We start from the raw sequence: 17853 nt of genomic DNA, 5'->3' as shown, positions 1-17853 counted from the left end.
AGAATAATAGAAATTTTCATTCAAAGGATTTCCAATATATAATTTAATAAAGTATTTCAAAATAAGGATGGATTACAATTTGAATCAATTAATTGCTACAGGACTTAATTAATATATTTCAGTTTCAAAATAAATACTCTAAGTCCTATGGTAGTTCCATTTATTCTTTCACTAAACCTAGTGCTGATCGTCTTGGTCACCTAAAAAATAAATGTAAAGGTGAGTACTCTATACTATCACACACAAGCATATAGACTTACCTTGTCCATTCCACAAATTTACTATCACAACTTAATCATGCATCAAACAGGCGCAAAATAATAATTTCAACATTTCATTCTCATTCACACACATAGGTGCGCTTACTGCACCATGAATCATTTCACACACACGTGCGCTTATTGCACATTAGCCACGCTCAATGTGACACTGTGATCACAAATTCCTGATGCCTTCAACCTCAAGGACTTACTTAGTTTCACACCATAGATGGTCGCTAGATAACTCCCATCTCATAGATACAATGTGTGCGGTCACAGGCTCCTTGGCAAAGGTATTAGTTAGAGACCGAGTCAGGAGGAGAGTGTGTGGCCTGTGGTGCATCCACGCTTACTATTGGTGTCATCATCACCCTCTCTCCCCAAGGTATTTCTACCGCCCCTATCTTCCATATCTCTCTATCTTCTATATCCCTAGTAGATCGCTGAACCATTCATAACTTTCTAACATATTCACAGTCAACATCAACAGGCCATTCACGCACATTTTTAATCATTCAAATTATTCAACATCAAGTGATGACATGCTAACACACAATTTCATACACAATCTCAATCACATTACAATGTTTCACTTTCACACACAGTACATATGCTCACATTTAATCGCATTACATTCAACACACAACATTTCTAACACAATTCTAAGGATAGTCAAACCATCTCATCACACACTCTATTCATCATTAACCACATTACACTCCATACATTCTTCCTATCTCAATCTCACCACAATCAATTATTTTCACCTAAATATACATTTTTCTACATCCTATCCCCATCACATTCTAATACATAATAGTACAAACGAATTCTAAACACAAAAGAGATATGGTAGAGTCTTCCCTTACCTCAAATGAAGAACCAACACAAAATAATAGTAGAAAACATTCTTCACATGGTGCTTCGTCCCTTCAAACGTCTCAAACACCACCTTAACCTTCAATTTTGCTCACAAATGGATTTTGAGGCAGTTCAATCGGTGAAAATAGGGCTGGGAATAGAGAGAATCGGAAGAGAGATGAAGAGAAAAAAGTGGGAATGTGTTTCCTAAACCCTAAACCCCTCAAATACCCTTCTAGTCATGACACTCTCGCTGCAGTGACACCTCCTCTCATTACAGCGAAAATATCAGAAGAAACTGCACTCTGATTTCTACAGAATTTTGATATAGCGAGACGGTACTCAGAAATACATCCCTCTTTATTGCTTTCTCCCTATAGCGAGAACACCCTTATAACACATACTTAGCCTATATTCAATCCTATTCCAGTCATACTCAACAATTTCAATTCAACCACAAACCAACAGATACACTTATACTCACGAACTGATCCATATATATTTCTACACACGTATTTACATCATCATCATATAAATCAAACATAATAACATATGTCAATCCATATATATTTATATTAATAAACCAATATATATATATATATATACACAAAATTTGGAGCATTACAAAACACACTTATGCTTCAATAGGCAACATGTCTATACTTTGAGACATATGCACTGCTATGCATAGTAATGTGCATGATCGTGCTCTTTATTGGGAGAAACAAACTTATAAGAACTTTTAAGGTTTTGAACCCTATTTAAAGAACCTTGAGGGCTGCGATTTAATCATCTTGGTTTTTGTCAGCCATTGATGACTTTTGGAGCTTTGAATTGCATCTTGAGACCAAAAATCCACTTCATCTCTTCTCCACTAGGGACTTCTCTAGCTTGTGTTTACTCTTTAAATGATTATGAATTAGTTTATTATTTTTTTGATTTCCTATTACATTATGTCTACCTAAATCTATAATTAAAATTATGGTAGATCCTTTGCATAACTTTGTGATTAGTAATAATTTCAATTTCTTCTATTGATTGATTTTTATCCTATTATGTTATATTCTCTATGTTTGAAATTGACAACTCTTAATATATCATGATTAATTATACTATAGGCAATTATACTACATATAGTTGATAGATTTATAGAATAAAACAAAACAAAGAATTAGGTGGACTAAGCTTAGTTCTTCTCTTTCAATAATTATTAAATTGATAAACTTATAAGTTTTTATGTTTTCTTTTCTTTTACCTTTCATAACGATTAGGAATAATAACTTTAGAAAAAGATTATTGATATTTTATGATCATTAAGTGTTAATAAATTTAACATGAGTAGTTGACAATCATAAAGGAACTAAAATTAGAATTAATCTAAAAGTAAACATAGAGAATTGTAAATGTGAAATCATATGCACAACTGTCCTCAAAGCACCCCTAGTGTTGCATATGAAGCAAGATTGTGCTTCTTTCTGCGTGTGGACTATCTTTCCATCAAATTCCATGTAATTGTGGCAAAACAATTTATACTTCATTGGTAATCTTTTTCACCCTAAACTGCAAAATGAACAAAGAAATCAGTGCAAATTTCCATCAAATAGCTATTAAGTGTATAAAACTAGGCTAAAATAACACTACAAAATATAGACTTATCAAAAACCTAAATGATTCTATATTTAGAGGTTCTTCCGTCCTTCTATGTTCATCCTTATGTCTACGTTGTTTAGGGGACCCATTGGATTTTGGTGAGTTATAAGCTTTCTTTATGACAAGGGGATCGATTCATTGTTGTTATTAATGAATCTTCCATTTTCTTTATAGAATTTGAAGAGTACATACATTGAGAAAACAAAAAGGATGAAAAAGATAAATAAAATCAAATATTGATCAACCATCAATTACTAGGGAATGATAAAAATATAAATAAAAATGATTGCCCACACTATACATATTAGTGGTATGCTTTGCACAAGAACCCTTCACCTTTCTCATTTATTTTTCATTTAGAGAAAAGATGATAAAAGAAAATAATACAGAGCTTCCTTTAAAAAACTTAAGAGTTTCCATAGCTCAAAAATCAAAATTTCACAAGATCCTTTATTCCTTATGGTATAAGATCTAATCATGTATTTTCTCATGAATAATTCTCAAAATTATATTCAAATTATAGTAGTAAGTAGTGAAATATTTTACACTTGAACATTATTATCATTCTCAACTTATGACTTTATTTGATTATAAATTGAAAAGTATTTAACTTTGATATGGAAAGTGAGACTTTTTTTTTTTACATAATTAATTTGTAATAAAGTAAAACTCATGCTATGTACATCTTTTCTTATTTATAATATATACACATTCAAATCTCTTTTCCTAACTCATCCTTGTATCACATCTTAATATACAAATACTACTTATTCCCTAATAAGATCAATTCCACTATTGTACCTAATTAACCCAATAAGCATAAATAATTTCATCTTGTGTGTCTCAAAAGATCAAGTTATAATCCATACTCCATTCTAACATGAAATTAAGAAGCTTAATTTAAATATCCTCATAAAGCATAATTGGGTTCATATGCAACCCAAATTTAAACATATGTTCTAAAGTTATCTAAGTATAGTCAAGCCATAAATACAGTAAATGAAAATAACATAAAGCATTGATAATACAACACCATAATGTAAAAATATTTAAACTAACTCTACTCTATTGCTAAATAGGACTCCTTTTATTAGTAGCAAAAAAGAGTCTTTATGCATCTTCAAATAGGTCTTCCTTAAAATCACCAGAGTCAAAATCAAATGTGTTCATCTACCTTGTGAATTGTGTGGTATTGGCTAGTTTAGGTTTAGTCCTATGAAAGGTCATGCGTTGTAGGGATAGGGTGGATTTCCTAAGGGTGGTGATGAACCTAGGTCCACGGTGGTGTTGGGTGACTGTTGCTTGAAACTCAAACTCTACAAGGTCAGGGGCCTTGAATTGATTTTAGGAGAGGAAGAGTTAACAGCAGGTGACCTACGTCTATAAGTAGAAAAAGGTAAAGGAAAAGTAACAGTCAAAGAGACCGTAAGGCAAATTTTTTAAGGTGCTAAGACAAAATTCACTTCCTATATACAAAGTAACCCTTCCATAATATGCTTTTATAGTTGGGAGTATGCATTGTCCATCCTCCTTCTTTATGTAGATCAATCTCAATCTTCAAAAAGGAATGTGGCATCGACATCCTAAGTATCTATAAATACTAATTTCAAAAGAAATAACACATAAAAATACAAAACAAACACAAGAGAAAGAGATATATTTCCAAATAACATTATCAAGAAAATAAATAATAAAAAACAACATTACAATTATAAAAATCATAATCACAGGCATGTCTCTTATTTATAATGCTAAAAAATCATTAGGCATGAGGCTTATGCACCAAATCTAGACGTATAACTCAAGCATAAATTCACTTTCATGATCTCATAAGATTCTATATCTATATTTTCTTAATTCGGAAGGTGTGGAGAGTTTCAAGTAATAGAGTAGCAACATCTACAACTAGTTCCACCAATGCGATACCTTTCAGGACTTGTGGGGATATCCTATGTTTTATGCATAGTTGTTAGAATCAAATGTGAATTAAGTCTCACATGGAATGAGATATGAGCAAATTAGAGGTCTATAAGGAGATAGACCCATATGTCCATTGCATTAAAGTTTTGGAGTTTTATATTCTTGTGCCCTACTCATTGTGAGACTCCATATCTAAAAACTTTCCTACCCAACAATAGTACTCTTGGTTAGGGGTTGAGGCCAATAAAAACTTTATAAACCCCTTAGGTCATTAAAACATCCATCCTTATTGTTCCATTAATGTCATAGTAATGACATAGATACTTCCTTTCAATGGAATGACTAAATAATACACATACTCATCTTTGAATAGTCCATATATATATTCCTGATGAACTTTTGTCATGGCATATTCATATTGGTTAACTTATTTAGGACTTACAGTCCATAATTTCCACTATTTAGAAGATTTACATAATCATATTAACATATACTAGTGCATTATGCACTTCTATTAGGGTCATCAAAACTTCTACCATTGTTCATTTCTTGAATTTAGTTCTATACTTCTAATTATCACTAATTGATCATGACGAGGAAGATATTATATAATGCAAAAATATAGTTATGCACTTGCCTATAAACCTTATTTATCCAATTAATTCAAGTAATAAAGTTAAGGTAATAGCTACCCATCAATTTTAAGTATATTTACATGCTAATCTCAAGCATTCTTGTCAACCCTTCAAGGTCTATTCTTATAACTTAGTGTATTGTTAATAAATCATTCATTCATACAACTCAATAACACACTTAGTATTTCATCCAAATATGACATAATTCATATAATTCAAACTAAGACTAATTGACTTTCAATTTCACAAGTCAAAACATAGAATCATGTTTTAAGTATAACACTACATTTCCTGATTCATATGATACAAACCATAAGCCAAGGAAATTCATATTTTCACTTATTCCTTTTGCCTATCTATTGTTTGAAATATGACCTTCGCCTTACCTTGAGTAAGACTAGTGTGCCAAAAATTTAAATTTTGTATGTGGTATGGTTTTACACTTAAAAAAAAAAGAATACATTGAATGTAATAAAATTATAGTTTTACTAATAAAACTTGACACATATAAATAGAGAATTATGATAGCAAAGGCACAACTTACAATAATCGACCAAAAGCATGCAAAATGAACTTTGATTCACAATCGAGAGGATGCTTGAGAAATCTCTCAATGTGAAGATGAAGATATGAATTTGCATATAAGTTTTCTTTAGAGTTAAGGCCAAAAAACATAAAATAGCCACTGTGTATTTAAAAGAATTCATATTTTAGAGTACTTACAGTGTTAGACCAAAAATAGGTGAAACGAGCTCTAATCGACAGTTGGAATTAGGCTATGAAAATAATGAATTGCATAGAAGGAAAAACACCATTACATGTCACATGCATGATCGATTAGAGCAAAAAATTAGTGAGAACAGTAGCAAGACTCCATTCTAATGACCCCAGAAGGAGACACAAAGGAATATTCCTTCTACTTGTAATTTTGTTATAATTTTTTTTTATATCTTCCATAATATAATCACTACGATATTTATAGAAAAAATAAACATCAATTAAATCCTAAAAAAGAAATAGAAATTAAATTCTATAGAAAGGAAATAACAATCATATCCTAAAAAAGAGAAACAAAAATAAGATCCTATTAATTAAGGATCAATTAAGAAAAATAATATAAATAATAATTATTGTCATGATATTTTCTTGCTCTTGGAGAACTGGTCTTGTCCTCAAGGTTGAAATTCTGAAAACTTCTCTGTGATCTTCAAAGCATCTTTCTAGGTTGCATCTTTAGGGAAGGAATTACTCCAATATATCAACTAATTGTACAATTGGTCTATTATTTCTCTTGACCATATGCTTGTCTAAGATTGTAATAGGTTCTAACTGCATTCTCCCATCTTGGATAAGGGGAAGTTCTGTTGGTTAACATTGGCAGCTCCTAACTTCTTTAAACATGAAGCATTGAAAACAAGGTGAATCTTGGACTAAGGAGATAGTTCTAATTTGTAAGCTACATGCTGAACCTTTTGTGGAGTATTCTGTAAGCTCTATGAAATTGAGGAGCTAACTTTAAGAGCTAAGGAAGTTTGCTTAAAGGGTTGTAGATGAAGATATACCTAATCATCTACTTCAAAAGCTCGTTTGGACATGTGCTTATTAGTCATTTGCCTCATTCTGTTTTGAGCTTGCTGTAGATTTTCTTTAAGGAGTGATGTAATCCTAGGAGTCATCGGATCACACATGTATATACTTTTGTACTTGCATTGTTCATGCTTAGAATAGTTTGTTTTGGGCCTTGTATTTTGGCCATGGGCCTGGGAAGCCTATCAGGCTTTGGGGTGGACTCTTTTGTATTTTTCTTTGGGCATGTATTCAACCCAAATCCCCATCCCCTTTCTTTTCCTTATTTTAAGGCCCATTAGAGACCATTTTGTGCTTAGCTTGCTTATATATAGGCTAAACTCCTTTGTAATTTTGAAATTTTAGATTCATTTGATGCATTTTTCAGCATAGTCTCCTCTTGAGTGAGTGAGTTTTCTCTGAATTTTCTCATTGAAAATTTCAGAATCATAATCTTATCATGGATTCTTCTATGTGGTGAGTGCATTGGTGCTTATCTCCAATCCTTTGGAGTGGTGTGCTGCATTATAATTCCATCTTCTTGCTTTTCATTTGGATTTTTCTTCCTTCTTTTTGTTGGAATACATGATTTGAAGCATATATCATGGCTGGTCTACCTCTTGGAGATCCAATTCTTTGATCTTTCTTGAAGATCTTCTCAAGAAACACATCAAGGAGGCATACCATCGATTCTCTATCCCTCAAAGCTTGATCTACTGCTACCACTAAGGATTCTTTAGGGATGTAGGAGGTATACGAAAGAGATTTCCTGCTGTATACCACCTCGAATGGTGTTATTTTGGAAGAAAGATTGAATGAGGTGTTGTACCACCATTCAGTCAATGGCAACTACTTACTCCACTTCTTGGGCTTATCTCCTGTCATGCACCTCAAGTATTGTCCTAAACTCTTATTAATTTTTGTTTGCCCTTCGGTTTGGGGTAATAGGAGGTACTCATCAACAATTGAGCTCCTTGTAATTTAAATAGTTGCTTTCAAAATTGACTAGTAAACATAGGATCCTTATCACTTATAATGGTTTGTGGCAGCCTATGTAATTTATAGATATTATCTAAGAATAGTTGAGTAACCTCTTTAGCTATAAAAGGATGAGACAAGGCAAAAAATGAGCACACTTAGTCTATCAACAACTATTAAAATAACCTCTTTAACATAGGACTTAGGAAGGCCTTCTACAAAATCCATGGATATATCAGACCAAACTTGATCAGGTATAGAAAGAGCCTGTAAGAGTGATAGATGATGTCAAGTTGCTATCAAAACAATTAAGTTTCTTTAAGAATTTTGTGGTATAAAGCTCAACTAGGTCAATTCACAAAGGAACATCTTTAATTAAATTTAATTTTAAGATTTTTTAAAAGAATGAAAGTAAGGTTTAGGGAGTTTTGAAAATTGCAAATTAATCAAATTAAATTACAAACAAAATAAAATTGAGTAAAAATAAATTAAGAAATATCAATTTTCAGAATACTAAATGCGTGTAACTCCAATTATCACAATATCTAAAGATTTTAATCTGAGTTTAAACGTTTATCCAATTCAATTATTAATTCAATCGAATAATCTAATTGAACTAGATTACGGATTAAATCAAATTATCATTTAACCTAACCCAAATTCATTATCAAATTAGAATATCAATCGAATCCTAATTTAAATTCTAACCACAGAAAAGTTAATTACGATATCAATACACAAATTTGATAATAGAGAAAAATGAAACAAATTCAGAGCAATTTGACTCAGAACTCAAATTGGATGTACAACATTTGAATTTCGCAGATTGAATGAGAATTTTAGCCTTCCATCGGAGTACTTAACCCATGCGAGAATAATAAGAGAATAAGAGAATTCAAGAAAAAGTAAAAATAAGAATTTTTATTATGACCAAATCTCAAAAACTCAAAGTGTTTAATTACCCTCTAATTCATAACCTTATTAGTATATTTATAGATTCTGATTAGGGTAAATTAAGTGGCCAAAATTCGGGCCTCAATAATAGCTAAAAGTCTAAATACAATTATGAAATACCAAGGGTCCAAATGCAATCCTGCAATAATATTCATCAAATTGCCTCAACTTTAAAAAATAATAAAAAATTGAAAATAACTCAAAATCCAATGATCCATATATGCATTTCAAAATCCTTGATATGTAGAATCTAATGCAATTGGAATCAGTCAAAAATTCAAATAACTAGAAAATGATAAAAACTCTAAAAATAAAGCATATGAAAAATGTTTATTAATCAAAATAAAACTATAAATGTAAACTAGAATATTTTAGGGCAAAGAGTCCAAGAGTTGCTACAATTTCAAATTTATTCCTCTAACAAGTCTCACATTCAATCACAAATCTACAAACTTTTCTCCTCATCTTCCAATAAAAAGCTCGTCTTATCCTTTCTAATGTTTTTTTAGTTCCCGAATGGTGTCCTCCCTCGACCCCTCCATGAGCATCTTGTAATATTTTAAATTTCAAAATGAATCCTTCTCCCACCCATACCCTCCCTTTATACCTTAGTTGATTGTTTGTCCATGCAAACTTAGTGTGTGAATTTGGATCAGCCACTAATTCCTGGATTAGTTATTAAATCTTCTCATCCTTCTTCCATTAGTCTTGAAGAACGTTCAGCCACTGGGCTATAGGACGTGTTATAGCCATAATAACATATTCATCTTTCCCTTCTGGCAGCCTAGATAAGGCATCTGTTGCCTTATTTTGCTTCCCTCTGCAATAAATTATTTCATAATTGTATCATGCCAATTTAGTGAGTCATTTCTGCTGCATCGAAGATAAAATTCACTACTCCAACAAATATTTCAAGCTAAGGTGATCCGTAATTATTTGGAAATGATGACCCAATAAAGCGGTCTTTATGAATATCAGCAGTATGCACTCTTATTTGATGAAAACCTGATCAGAGATCCAATTTAGAAAAAAAACTTTGCTCCATGTAACTTGTACAATAGTTTGTCAATAAAAGGGATAGGTAACTTATCTTTGACAATAATTTTGTTGGGATCTATAATCCGCGCACATCTTCCACTAGCCATCCTTCTTTTTAACCAACACTACCGAGGAAGAGAAAGGGTCCACACTTCTGTGGAAATCTTGGACAGAACCATTGTTATTCTGAAAATTGGGCACATTCCTATCACCCTTGTTGCTGCCAGTTGAATCTCCGTTTCTAATGGTTAATTGATCAAATTTTAGACTGATAGCTGCCACCATATTAGTCAAATCAGACACGGAAGCGGCCTGTTGCTGCGTTGTTTCCTTCAATAGCTTCACTATTCCTTCAATATGTCTATATTCTTGTGCTCTAGTCCCGTCCGCCATAAGAAGGTGCAAAGAAGAAGACACAAAGGAATTTCTAACACTAGTAATTCATAGAAGTACTAATATCTATTAAATTTCTTAAAACAATAAATTTGTTTTCATATAAATACTAAATTAACATATTTTATTTAAATATAATTTGCAAGAAAACATTAAAATATAAACTATTTAGAAATCTTAAAGTGCGAATAGTAATCCCTATTAAATTTTCAACTAAGTTGAATAAAGGAAATAAAATAAGTACTAAAACGAAAAATATGTAAAAACGAAAACTTGTGGTTCTAAAGTCACAAGATTAAAAAATTCCATTATAAAAAAAAACGGAAATGCTGTTTAGTACGAAAAATACGTTGAAGAAACATACGAACAGTGACCTGTAATTTATCTCAAACAGTAGAAATTAGGTGTTTTCTTTATTTAACTCACATTTAACCAATAAAATTCATCATTCGTACTAATTTTTTCCCACACTAAATTAACAATGCTCTTTTCCTATTTAACTCATTTAACCAATAAAATTCATCCACATGTATTCATATAAATTCCGACTAAATTTTATCATACTAAATAGCAATGCTCAAAAAATAATCCATGGCATTTTTTTTGTGCGTAGCTCTTCAAATTAAACTTACCTTCACCCCCGTTACGTAGGATTCTTACAATAATGGGACAAGATTTAAATGACACATTCTGGTAGTAGTTGCACCAAATTGATCTTTATGTACATGTACACGACTTTCCACACTAAACTAAAAACAAAGATCACGTCATCGACCCAAGCTGAAGACCACAATAACACAGCACATTGGAGATGAGAATTTGTGCAGGCGATACATAATAGCTGTACAATATTTTTGTTATTTTATCCACTTCAACAACTAAGATGGTCAAACCCCTAAATGCACAAGATTTTGAAAATCTGATACCCTTATCACTAAACTGGACCAGTATCCAACATCTTTCTGCAGCGTAATGATTACGGATAACATCAAAATTAGCTCCTGTATAAATGATCTTCATGACCGGATTGGAAAAATAATATTAGTCCAATATTCTCTACAGGATGAGGTGTAAAGCAATTCATTTCCACACTGTCTCATTTGCATCTGTGAAAATTGCATTATGATGCTCTATGAGCAACTGAACAACCTCAATTGCACCAAAGTCTACCGGTGTGCCATCATCCAAAGGAATAGGGGATGATGCATCTATAGCTTCACCATCATCTGCAACACAAGAAACAAGAAAAGGAATGCCAATCTCCAATCAGCATTAATTCTATGCTCTGCATTAAAATCTTAAGTAAAGCAAACAACCGTTAAACTAATTTTTGCACCCTTCCAAAAATTTTGCGAGTGACATGAGAGTAAAATGCAATGTCGATTCAAGATCCACAGGTTAGAAGTACAAATTGAAGCAAAGTTTAAGATGTTTAGCCTCACCCATAGAAGATCCCAAGATGAGGCTAAACCCATTAATTATAGAAGCAGCCGACTTGCATCCATAATATTGATTTACTTTACTTTACTGTTATAAAAATATCAAAGACAGTGCCTAACCACTTAATACATTTTCAGGTTATGTGATTATTCTTAAGAAAATGCCAAACAATTCAATGCTAACAGCCAGTAGGAGTAAGGCACGTAATTGATATCTACTTTTGAGGTTTTACTGTTTTAAGCAGTATGGCATCTCAACATTTTTTTATTTCCACTTTTGAAGTTTCAGCACTAAACATTACAAAAGTATGCTTGCAACAACAGCAACAATAAATTCCTTTTCCCATAATTGCAGGTTGGCTACAAGCATCAAACAATGTCAATGTGCTCAATCAAAAACCAAAATTTTGGAAATGTCATTTAGATCAAGGCCTTTTTAAATGGTTTCTCTTAGGGAGCCTTCAGTAGAGTGATTTATAAAGTTTACCAGGAACAAGGAATCTTAACATAGGAATCTTAGATTCTTATGTTTGGCGTGAACTTTATAAATAAGATTTCCAAGAAATGAACATTCTTAGAAATGTTTTTTTAACCATGTTTCCCAATGGGAAAGGGTTAAATCCAAGATTCTCCCACAAAAGTGGGAAAGTTTTGGGCATACCCATAAAACAACATCCAATATTCCTAGTGATATTTAAGCATGTCAAACATATTTATAACATTCCAAAAATTCATGATTCCCTGAACACAGGATTCATAGGAAATATAATTTGAAGGAAAGAAGAAAAGTCTCTATAGATCAACAACCCCTTTTGGTTTTCCTTGGTCTTCCTCTACCCCTGTTTATCATGTTATCTCCATGTCATCAACTCCTCTTATTAGGCCTTTTACTGGTTTTCTCCTAACTTGGCCAATATAAAAGTTTATACTCAATGAAGATAATTGCTAATAAATCATTTTGACGAAGAAAATCCCCATTGCTTGAGACTAAAGTATGATCGTCATCCTTTTGAAAATTACCAGTAATAAATAGTATTTTAAATCAATTTGGCTATCTTAAATATTTACATGTTTTAGCATCATTTCACTTACCAGCAAGCATCTCCCAAGCAGTATGTGAACCAGGTGTTGGATCAAAGCTCCTTTTTGAAGGACTTTTTGACATCTGATTCCAATATTGACAATAAATTTCAGGTCTCTGTCCTTTCTGCCACATAACAACAGGTGCCATTTCCATAGCAAGGCTTCGAGCATCCATCTGGAAAAAGTCAACAATTTTGAGTATGCTACTCAAATCATATTTGAATATATATCTATGTGATGATTGTTTGTATGGTCAACTATCTGAAGGGAAACCAAAAATAGTAAAGGATGACAATGATCGTATTGCATCTAGGAAAATAGTCATGTTTCCTTTCACCTTTTAGATTAAGAAGAAAAAATAATGACATTTGCAGGAGAAAAATATATAAGAAGATAAAAACACAAGAAACTGATCATAGAAAATCCTTCAAGAGGCAAGAAGTAGATAAACATAGAATAAAGACAAAAGGTATGTGACTATGTATATTGCAGGTTTTGATGATGTCAAAAAGACAACCAAGAAGGAAACTCAATGGCATGAAGATCCTTGATGATGAATAGGCAAAATGGCAAAGATAAATGGTTAGAACATTAGATTTTAGAAAAGTTTGTCAAAAGTTTTTCTCTTTAATAAGTTTATTTGGCCATTTTTAAATTAATCAAGTTTTACTCAAAATAAATTTTAAGATAATTGTTTTGATCTAAAGAAAGTGTAAATGATGATTTAAAACTATGTAAAAAGTGATAAAACTTAAATCTTTCAAGTTCGGGGTTTATTGTAATCGATTACCATATATAATTATTGATTACCATGTTGTTTTTGTACCCAAAGTTTAAAATTTTATCTGTGTAATTGATTACATATTCATGTAATCAATTACAAGAAAGTGACCGTTGTCAGTTTTCAAAATTTTGAACTTTGTAAGTAATCACAAGTTCATGTAATCGATTATCAAAGACCAGAATACGCAAAAATCGTCTAAAGTAAAGTGGTCGGTCAGCAGAGAAGACCCTTGGAGGTAATAATAAGGAGAGTGGATTGGATGACTCTTATTCCACTAAAGAGGGGGACCCGAAAGAACCTTAGACAAATTTATTGTTTGGTTGTTGTTTAATCCCTAAAATTTTCAAAATGTAAAGATTTAGTCTATTGCATCAATTGTGCTCTTTTAAGTGATGCGCTGAATAACGGAAATTTAGTTTATCACTGTCACATCATTGTCATGTCGTAGTTATTTTGAATATTTTATTATTTAAATATTAATATTTGCAAAAAAATCCTTAAACTTCATTCTTCCACCTCTTCTTCGGCACTGCACGATCAAGCTTCTCAAATGGTCATGCATTCTGCTATAGACTCAAGCCCTTCACTTGGCATAACGAGACAACCTAAGAACAATTTTTCCCAAAAGATAAACAGAAGGTTAAAATCCTCATCATCCTATGCAGAGAGAAACAACATCATTCCATCCCATCTCATTTATCTATCTATCTATCCCTTTGCCTTTTTTCCAACCCCTAATTTATCCATCTATCTCACTGACCCATTCACTCTCTCTCTTCCTCTCTCTACATAGAGGCCAACAAAAAATGGCAAATACAATAAGATAAGAAAAATGGAAACTCCATGCATCCTCCCATCGAAACCAAAGAGTCCACACCACCAACACTCTTTCTCTCTCCCATCAAGTATTGTTCCTGCCAGTGGCCACCATTTTACAACTTTTTTTCGACCTCTAACCATCAGATCTGGATCGTTGTCACCTGCACCACCCAACCGCATCAATTCCACCTTCATCAAAGCTCTCACACGCTTGCATGCACCTTCATAATTTGAGGGGTGCTCCTAAGGCTAAGATGTTTCAACTAGAAGTGTTACTAAAAGAAGAGAGGGAAAATGGGGAATTTGTAATGGTGCATGCAAGAGAAGGGGGATTAAAAATCATGGAGCTTGATGGGGGTAGAAAATCTAAGAGTAAATCCAATAATAAGGTGTTGGTGTGTGAAGAGTATTTGACATTGAGTTGGGTTTTGTGTTGTTTGGAGTTTGGTTGCACTGTGATTTCATGAGGATCGTGGTCATCCGTGGTAAACAGAAATTCTTGCTCTTGATTCTTACCATTAGGGGAAGGAGATCCGCGAACAAATAACTGTTGATATTTTTTTTCACTTTAACCACCCAACTTGATAGATACCATGTGAATGAAGGGAGAAAACCACAAAAATATGACAATCAAGAATAATAAAATTTAGCAACTTAAGACCAGCAAGAATAAGAATATGAAGATAAGTTAATGGCTAAACACAAATTTGACAAAACCACAAAAGATAGTCATAGATTGCTAATGAAGGGAGAAAATACATCTTTGAAACAGTTCAAAAGCAACTGTTCAAAACAATGACTTAGAAACAACAAATAAAATGCATCAATTCAAATTACTTTCAGCACATGTTTTGAAAGCTATTTGCATAGCAAGGCAAGTTTATTATGTGACATTATTTGTAGGAGAAAAAATTTATATCAGATAATCAACGAAAATGGAAATGAGCCATGATATTCACCATACATGGTTTGTTAAGCAAATAAAAATACATAAGTTCTCACCAGGTTTATGAAACCAATTTCCCACCATACAAACATACACAAGCCCATAGAGAAGTCTCCTACCTTATTGAGAAGTGACTTCAGGCTAACGCGGAGTAGAAGTGCTGTTATAAACTCCAGTGTCATGTAGTTCACACTAGAAAGCCTCTTGAGTATGTTTCTCATGGAATATATACTAGATCGAGTAGCTCTAATCTCATTATAAAGCTCCAATGTGGTAAGTGGTTCAGGAAGGCTGGCAAGAAAATATTTTGCAAGAGCTGCTACATCAATTGGATTTGTTCCTTCTGGCACCAAAGCATCTGGATCTGCAACAAGCAATTGTGGTAGCAAGTATAACATCATCCAAATATAATAACTAAAAGCTACTCATTACATAAAAAATGATTGAATTACCTTGGTTGTATAGGGAAACCAATTGCTGAATAACCTTTTTATCCCCTTCAGATTTAAAGAGATATGGTGAGTTCAATCCTACATAAAATAAAAATGATGAAATTACTATTGGATCAAAATAAAACACTATAAGAAAATAGATGGATGCATGGATGTAAAACCTTGCTCTAGAAACAGCTACCTGAAACTATTAGATAATCTGCACATTTGACCAATATCTGAGGAATAGGTTTGCTGCAATCTTGCCTCTGTACAGTAACCTCAATAGGAACTCCAAATACTGGGTTCAAGGTAATGAATAATTAACTACCATAATGCAGGCAGGAACAAATTTTAAATACAGTAAAAATCTATATAGGAACAAAGCATGCAGTATAAATTTTAAATAAACTAACAAACAATAAAAAATGTTACTGTAAAAGCGACAAAATGTATTTCATCTCAAGAAGCCTTGTGGAAACACAATGAAACTAGTTCTACATAGTTACAAAAAGATTCTGATGCATGAAACTTTCTGAGTCATATGGTTTGAGAAACTTACCATCAGTGCTTGCAACTCCCTGCAACAGAAAATTAAAGTAAGAATGGTTAAAATGACAGGTACTGGTAAAAATAGGTCACATTTAGCCTGATGTCATTCACCTTTTGCCATCTTTCAATGTCTGTCAAGATAGTCTTACTTTTTTGTGCTGTTGTTTTTGCCACCTAAATGACCACAATGCCAAATCAGAGAGAGAAAAAAGTAAAGAATATGACCATCAAGTTGATTCAGCAAAATACAACTTGGCATATAACTAGCAGATAACATATAGATAAAAGGAAAAGAAAGGGGAGAGAAGACAAGATAAAGAGAAAAATTGAAAAATCAAATAATAGCTTTAAACAATCTATAACCAAACCAAAAGTTACGCACATCCAACCGACAGAATATGTAATCCAAAATCACTTTGGACTGTTGGAGAAGGCATTCCTTTAACCCCAAATAAGGATCACAAGTAAAAGAAAAAATAAAATCATCATAATAAAGCAGTGTTTGGTTTGTCTTTTGTTTTCATTTGTGGTTAATATATTTTTGCTAATATTTACAAAAACGTCACACTGTGCTCACTCTATTTCTTGGTTTTTCAAAGTTTTGTAAACAAAAAAGAGGGAAAACAATGGAACTTAATCATTATGCATATATATGCCTTTTTTAAAAAGTTATCTAACACAAACCAAAATCATTTACTCAACTACATCACCTCTTCAACCTTGGATTTTCCTACAGCCACCTTATCCTTTGTCCCTGAGAAGCCTCTCCTAAGAAACGTACCCGTCGTGGCAGCAGCTGATATCAACCGATCCTGCACAGCATGTCTTGTGGATGGCTGCTGAAGAAGTGCCCACCGACTCTTGACCATCAATCCAACTTTCCCCGCCACTTCAGCCACATTACTCTTTGTATCCTTTGTGACCTCACCAACAAACGTTCCCGCTGATTCCTTAGCTTCTTTAAGCTTGACCCCTACACCAAACTTAAATTTAAACAAGCAGAGACCGGGGCGTAATCAAGAAAATAAAAGTGCAGCAATTTAGTGAAACATACCTGAGGAAGTAAAGAAACCAGCAGCCTTATCATGCCATTCAGGTGAGATGATAGAAGTCATTGAAGCAGAAGCTAAGAACAAAATCAAACACAACGAAAAAAAAAAAAACGGTTGTTACTCGATCCTGCATACAAAGTGAACACATAAAAGACTAATCTACATCAATAGACAAAATTCTAGCCATCAATAAAATCCTATGTTCTTAAGAAATAGAATCAATTCGATCAATTTCTTCAAAAATCAAAATCATCAGATTCAAAATTCCTTTACATTTCTACACACAACACAGTCAACCCATAAAAATGATTCTGCAGTAAAGAATAAAAGCCATAAATGAATCGATCAACCCTGTATGATGAAAGAAGAGAACAAATTGAAAAACCTATATATTAAAGTAACAAATTAGAGAGAATCAGATCAAATTTACCTTGCTTCTTTGTGTGTGTGTGTGAGAGAGAGAGAGAGAACTAAAAGGGAAAGAAGTAACTC

At 32.6% G+C, this 17853-nt stretch overlaps 1 protein-coding gene across 4 annotated transcripts; it reads right to left on the bottom strand.

Moving 5' to 3' along the window:
* Window positions 1-10764: 10764 nt before the first annotated feature.
* Window positions 10765-17553, bottom strand: LOC113874941 (uncharacterized Rho GTPase-activating protein At5g61530). 4 transcript variants are annotated; one of them, XM_027513258.1, is made up of 9 exons: window positions 17364-17553; window positions 17020-17282; window positions 16421-16483; window positions 16320-16338; window positions 15960-16058; window positions 15779-15856; window positions 15446-15690; window positions 12787-12952; window positions 10765-11481 (listed from the first exon to the last, which is right to left on the bottom strand). In XM_027513258.1, exons 1-9 carry the CDS (start codon window positions 17422-17424, stop codon window positions 11336-11338), a joined length of 1140 nt encoding a protein of 379 aa, XP_027369059.1. In that variant the 5' UTR covers window positions 17425-17553; the 3' UTR covers window positions 10765-11335. The 4 variants fall into 4 exon arrangements, with proteins under 4 accessions (XP_027369059.1, XP_027369067.1, XP_027369077.1 ...); XM_027513266.1 differs by having other exon boundaries at window positions 17029-17282; XM_027513276.1 differs by having other exon boundaries at window positions 10950-11481; window positions 15473-15690.
* Window positions 17554-17853: the final 300 nt, after the last annotated feature.

Source organism: Abrus precatorius, unplaced genomic scaffold, assembly GCF_003935025.1.
Source record: "Abrus precatorius isolate BTA unplaced genomic scaffold, Abrus_2018 Scaffold10, whole genome shotgun sequence".
In the NCBI taxonomy this organism is placed as follows: Eukaryota; Viridiplantae; Streptophyta; class Magnoliopsida; order Fabales; family Fabaceae; genus Abrus; species Abrus precatorius.
This window is presented reverse-complemented; position numbering and strand designations above follow the sequence as displayed.